This window comes from Glandiceps talaboti, chromosome 15 (assembly GCF_964340395.1).
Source record: "Glandiceps talaboti chromosome 15, keGlaTala1.1, whole genome shotgun sequence".
In the NCBI taxonomy this organism is placed as follows: Eukaryota; Metazoa; Hemichordata; class Enteropneusta; family Spengelidae; genus Glandiceps; species Glandiceps talaboti.
Window position 1 is genome coordinate 16,082,308 of NC_135563.1, and position 7,062 is coordinate 16,089,369.

Consider the following 7,062-nt stretch of genomic DNA (forward strand, 5'->3'; position numbering starts at 1 on the left):
TGACTTTGCTAACTCTAACTTTAATATTAGAAAATGGATATTAACGGCAGTACTTTTCTTTGTAATCTCCATGTTCCGACGGAGACGCACTTTTTTCTGACAGTGAAAGTAGAAAGTGGAACAGGAAAAAAATCTTCTCATTTAAACAACACTTTATTTACAAACGCAAGTGCAATGTCCGAAGAAGCTTTGTCTTTCTTTACCATTACATGTAACCAATCAACCATAGTGACAGTCTCAAATATATAGAAAAGAAAATGAAAGTGTATTTTTAAGAAATCGAATTATAATGAAAAAAATATACCTGCCTATCAGGAATAAGATCGTTAATGTATCAAGTTGTTGTAGAGAGAAAAAGAAACCTATTTTGTATTTCATTTTCCCTCAAGGCATACTTAGATCTTCGTCGTACATATGAAATCGCTGTTGAATAAGAAGAGATGTGATGATGTCACGTAAAGTAATTACAAATGATCGAGGGGTTAATGTTTTGTACAGGCGATGATATCTACTATCTAAGGTGTGAGGTATGGACAATAGGCTACCACCTGGAGGGAGATACATTTTCCATCCGTCCATAATCAATTTGAAATTTTGGGCTCATTGAACATTATTTAGGAAACGTTCTGATGTTGATTTCACAGGCATACAGTTTTGGGAAAACATTTACTGTCACGTGGTACTCCTGGCGATTTTCTCCTTTACTGTGTGTGTTTCTTTTTATTATGGGTATGTGTGGTTTATTTGGGTCATCATTACTCTTAACATGTTCTAGTCTTGCTGCTAGACGTTCAGGCTTTCTTTCGATACTATAAGCGAACGAAGTTTGCAGTGACGGCTTGTTCCATCCTCGATAGAGATGTTCAGTCGTGTGTCATATTCTATCGGAAGAACATCCGAGGTCTAGCAGATAGACTAAAAACATGTTCTGGCTTATCATTTAGTTTTCGTGACACGAATTATAACCCACTTTCACATTCATCAGACTGACATAGCTATCTGACTAAAGGCAAACTAAAAGGGACCTTTGTAACATTTATCCGCAAAGTGTTCTAACTTTATAAATTACTCACTCTGTCTTAAGTTGTCAAATTGTTTCTATTTAATCCGTAAATCTGATAAAACGGTCACGTTGGATATTTTAGTTGCTCACTTCTGACATTAGCGCCGAAAACACTCAAATATTTACGAACGATAAACGATAAACGTCATCTAGGAAAGTAGTTCACGTCAACGTGTTTTCATATTATCTAGGTGGCCCTTTAACAGTATAATATTAAAGAGGTTAGTGGGTCTTCTTGGCAAGGCAGGATATATAGTCTTTATAAATAAAAGGTGATAGGTATAATATTATATACTAGTACTACTAACCGGAGCGCATCGCTTCATTATATACCGGTATAGTTCGAATTACCCGAGTTCGACTTACAGAGATGGAAGTGACCAAAATGTTTACTTGGGTCCTTTTAACATCAGCGGTAATTATGTATTCGAGCTCTATTGATCCACAACAAGGGAAAGTGTACCGGAAACCTGGCGATATTGTTCTTGGTGGTTTATTCAATATGAGAAGTTATTCTATGGTAGAAGGAAAGTGTGTTCCGTACTCGTCACTGGGGTACTATATACGTATGATGTCGATGGTCTACGCCGTGGATGAGATCAACAGACAAGATGACGTATTGCCGCACTTACAACTTGGTTTTGAGATCTATGACGACTGTGCTAGTGAAGATACAGCAATAATGATTGCTTTACAACTTCTTCGTTTAGAAGAATCTGGAACAGGTGATGGTGTTGATGATGTGCGGACATCTTGTTGTTCACAGAGCCCCGTACATGGCGTTATCGGACCGCTGAGAAGCTCAACAAGTATCGCGACAGGGAAACTGTTCAGCATTTACCAAACACCACAGATAAGTCCATCAGCAACGACCGATGAATTAAGTGACGTTTCTAGATTTCCTTACTTCCTACGTACAGTACCTCCAGATAAACTTCAAGTCCAAACAATTATTGATTTATTATTACATTTCAATTGGACCTACATCAGCGTTGTCAACTCGGATGAAAGTTATGGTCGCAACGGTGCTGGGGAACTAAAACGCCGACTCAGTGATTATGATATCTGCATTGCAGAATCAGTTGTCGTGTCTGATTTCACCAGTGAAACAAATATCGAAAACGCCGTAGCGAGACTTTATAGCAATGGAAAGGCAAAGGTTATCGTCATGTTTTCGCTTCTCAAGCAAATTCGTAGACTTTTCGCGGCTATGTATAAGCTGAATTACACAAATTATTTTACATTTATTGCAGCTGACGCATGGGGGAGATCAGTGAATAACTTCGACCCGTACTATGATGTAGCGAAGGGGGGTATCTTCTTAGAATACATCACTACACCCGTTCCGGAATTCGAAGGATTCATCAGAAGTCACGTTTCCAATTTCTCTCTCTCAGAAACACCGTGGACGGCAGAGTATCTTCGTTGTCATAGTGACGATAACTCTACAAATTGCATTCAAGAGCAATTAGACGAGCATTTTAGTCAATCGAGTGGAGTTTCACCAATCATTGATGCCGTACATGTGTTTGCATTAGGTTACCATACATATCTTAATGAAAGATGTAACACGTCATCAGCCAACGATATGACGTATCAATCCTGTATTCACACAAATCTAGCTAACCTAACCAGAGGAAACGTCCTGAATATTTTACTGAATACAAACTTCAGTGGAAAAACGGGCCAAATTAGATTTACGAAAGAAGGTGACTATCTTGGCAAGTATATCTTGAGGAATCTTCAAGTTGTTGATGGTTCTTATAAGATGGTGAAAGTGGGAGAATGGGATTCACAGTATCAGCATCGTCTGTTATTGAATGTGGAAGACCTACAGTGGAATTCTGGCAGTGGACAATTGGGTAGGCCTTCCTCTGTATGCAGTGAACCTTGTCGCACAGGTCATGCTGTCGTTCCTTTGGACATGTGTTGCTGGGGCTGTTTCCGTTGCCAAGACAACGAGATTACCGTCAACGGGACAACCTGTGTGGGATGCGGTGTACATCAATGGCCAAGCGAGGATCGAGTCAGTTGCGAACCAATCATCGCAACTTATCTAAAATGGACTGATCCATGGTCAATAATGTCATCACTGTTTTGTAGTATTGGATTACTTCTATCGATCTTGGCCACCATTGGTTACATTTATCACAGAAATCATTTTCTGATTAAGTCATCAAGTCGGGAACTGAGTGCAATCCTATTGGTCGCCGTTGTCTTGTGCTATTTGACATGCATTGTCTTATTGGCTAAACCGACCAAATCCACCTGCTGTACAGTGCGTATCTCCTACATGTTGTGTTTCACTCTCATCTATTCACCAACTTTGACCAAAGCTATTCGTATTTACAGAATTTTCAATCGAAGCCACAAGTCTATGAAATCATTGAAAGCAACGAGTTCAGCATCCCAGTTGCTCATAGCAACCTTATTTCTACTTCCACAGGTGAATTATCTTTTATTTCTTACTTTTGATGTGTGTGATAAACAAAGTAAGTTAGTTAGCTGTCATCTTTACTGTTCAACTAAGAAAAGATGCTAACACATTACAAAATAATTGAATGTCTAAAGCAAATGAAAAAAAAGTGTTCTAGATTGTCATCACGTCCTTTATAGAAGAAAAGAGTCATGTACCGAGGAAAGATATTGAATGTAAGCAGTTTACGGATAGAACTTATAATTCTTAGCTATTGATTGATTTAAAAAAAATATAAATAACTTATTAAAGGGTTGATTTTATCCATAAGCAGTTCGGTAACAGATTGAAGCGTGAACGCAATGGGGAACTGATTTTTGAGTGCGGACCCCAAAATCGATTTGACAGGATTTATTATGTCACAACTACACAAATACGTTTATCCATAGTCTATAGAAAATAAGGTAAAGGACAAGTGCACATTCTTCAGTGATTTAGTTTTACAGATCGATGGAAAAGCAAACACTAAATTAAAACAAATCTGGTCGAGGAGAAAACTCGATTAACTTAATAATTTACTCTTGTCATCTGCATGGATGGAGGGGGCTGGGGAACCTAGATGACGCAAAGGGGACAGTGGGTGTAAAATACGGTAGTAGATTAGATCATGTAAAGGAACCGAACCAGCTCAAAGATCAGATTTTTATCAGATTGATACTCGAGCCGACAGATGACGCAAAGGGGACAGTGGGTGTAAAATACGGTAGTATATTAGATCATGTAAAGGAACCGAACCATCTCAAAGATCAGATTTTTATCAGGTTGATGCTCAAGCCGAGCTATATGATGCTGTAAAATTAGGTTGTTATGGTGACAGGGCAAAAGTAAGATGCCATTCGGGAGGAGCATCTTTTTATTAATAAATTTTAGATTAGGTTTTGATTTTTTTTATATTAACAAACATTCTTATAACAAATTTTGTATTTCCGCCAAATGCGCCCACGTTATTTTAAACATCCGCTACAACACATCAAAGCCATTTACAGAGTTCAACACATGATCAATGTATCATAACCTTTGATAAACTCGAAGTTTTCTACGATGTACCATTCCCGTAATTGCTACTAAGAATGCGTTCACTCTCTTCACGTCTCTCAAATAATGTAAACATTGTTTTTATTGACCCTGAATCATGTCATCTCAATGTAAACTCCATTCACAATCTCAAAACTCCATTGATATGTAGCATAGCTTACATTCCGTACTGACGAACCTACTAACCCAAATCTGAACATTGGGCGAGGCCTTGGGAGGAAATATATCCCTTTATCGAGTGATTGAAAATCTCTGTCAAATAACCACCAAAGTTTTGTTTTGGTCGTACAGGCAACCTTCATTCCAAAGTACTCTTTGGAAAAACGTACAAATAATGGGAATATATATATATATATATATATATATATATATATATATATATATATATATATATATATATATATATATATATATATATATATATATATATATATATATATATATATATATATATATATATATATATTCCCATTATTACTCCACTAGAGAGCTTCGCCACATTCTTATATGCACAACATATATAATTCTATATATAATAATAATTTTCTCCGAGCTACACAATTTTGCAGTTAGAATATAAAACACTGGGTTTACTCATATGTATGGTCTCATAGACATATATATCTTGTGTCTATCTTATTGAAGGGACCGTGACGATTTCGTACTTTCACAAATTGTGAATAGACATACAGACATGACAGTAGTTTTTAGTTCTTTAATATTATCCTGTCTTTTGTTTCACAGATATTGATTAGTACCATATGGATCGTACTCGTGCCACCTGCACCGATTCCACTGATGGCTTCAGCGAGAGAGAAACGCGTTGATCTGACTTGTAATATCACTCAAGGAGAGATGATCAGTTCGTTGGTGTATAACCTCACCTTGATCTTGTTCTGTTGTTATTTCGCTTTCAAAACCCGCAAAGTGCCAGACAATTACAATGAATCAAGGTTTATTACTATGAGTGTCTACACAACTCTTATTATCTGGTTGGCATTTATTCCTACTTACTTCACCGCTCAGTTTTCTACGTCTAAGATTCTACTCCTAGACTTAGCCCTGATGTTGAATTCTTCAGTCACGTTACTTTGCCTGTTCGCGCCAAAATTTTACGCGATCTACTTCGCCAAAAATATGGTTCAACCTTTCACTACCATATCGAGGTCGAAACAACCTGCTACAGTCAATCAAGAACAGTTTATGATGCAAAGATGATTTTAAAGAAAGAAATTAAATACCGGGCCAGTTGGGATCAGGATTAAAACTGTAATTGTGACGGGCAATTATGGCAAAGGCAGAAAAAAATGGTCTGCTGGAACAAAAGAATATTCCATAATCCTTATAACTCCTTATAACGATAACACTAATGCGAGAACATGGCATTATAACCTTGTCGGTTAAGTTTAAAGCACCCATTGGGGAGTAACCATGACAACAGAGTATCCACGTGTGCAACTAAAACCAGAATTATAGACTAATTTGATAACGTATGTTATGAGGTGACTCGATGGAATTGTCAGAAAGAAATGCGTGGATGTAGCTGTGTGTGGCATATGTCTGAGTATGAAAACTATTAATCCACGTATTATATTTTTATAATCCCATCAAGTCATCTTATATCGAACGTTATCAAATAGTTTGTCAAGCCATGTAAAAAGTAAAGCTAATGATAATAATAACAATGGAGGTAGAAACACAGTCCTTCCTACCTTCTGACATCCAATAACCAAACAAACTTCTAAATTCGTACACAGAAGGATATGACTACATTCAAAGGGTCCAGTTTAGCGGTAATTGGAGTTAAAATGGCATATTCCTACAATCTTGTGGGATTAGGTATACTTATCACGTTTCACATCGAATTGTTGTGAAGTATTTTTTAAAATGTACGTCGACCATCGAACTATTACTGTACAGCGGTTTCTTATAAATATTCGTCAAAACAGCGAATTTATTATTTGATTATTATCCACTTTTACTATAAAATACCCACCTTGACATAGCTGAGTAGATGTAACGTTAATTCAGTCATAAATATACCAGTAGGCTTAAATCTATTTTGTGGTGTATATAATCTGACGTGTATATTTGTAGTCCGAGCACAAGCTTTATCCTCCCCTTCATCTTGTAAATTAAATTAAATTTAAATTAATTCTGAAAATTTCTGAAGATATTATCGTTTGTAAACATTGACTTGTTTTGTATATGTTAAAAATATATGTAATTTTAATGTAATATTACAATTATTACGATGGTTAAATAAAATATAAATGAAGGGAATAAATGAAAGTATGGTGTCTTTTCGATGATGAATTCTGTAATAGATTATATTTCTCAACACACTATTCCACAAAATTAGATCTCCCACTCAAATCACTGAACTCCTGTAACACAATCTGTTAAAATTACGTCTCCACTGATTGCCCTACTGATAGCCTTTGATGACAAAATAACGAGATTGCACTACAGACATTTGTCAAGAATT

The 7,062-nt window shown here is 36.4% G+C and overlaps 1 protein-coding gene across 1 annotated transcript; it reads left to right on the top strand.

The window, feature by feature from the left end:
• The first annotated feature begins 1,484 nt into the window (after positions 1 to 1,484).
• On the top strand, positions 1,485 to 5,792 carry LOC144446262 (metabotropic glutamate receptor-like). The gene is made up of 2 exons (XM_078136014.1): positions 1,485 to 3,509; positions 5,319 to 5,792. The coding sequence occupies exons 1-2, from the start codon at positions 1,485 to 1,487 to the stop codon at positions 5,790 to 5,792; spliced, it is 2,499 nt and encodes an 832-aa protein (XP_077992140.1).
• The last annotated feature ends 1,270 nt before the right edge of the window (positions 5,793 to 7,062 follow it).

Coding starts and splice junctions, on each gene's coding strand:
- LOC144446262 (XM_078136014.1), top strand. CDS start 1,485: ATGTATTCGAGCTCTATTGATCCACAACAAGGGAAAGTGTACCGGAAA. Junction 3,510..5,318: donor CCTTATTTCTACTTCCACAG/GTGAATTATCTT, acceptor TTTGTTTCACAG/ATATTGATTAGTACCATATG.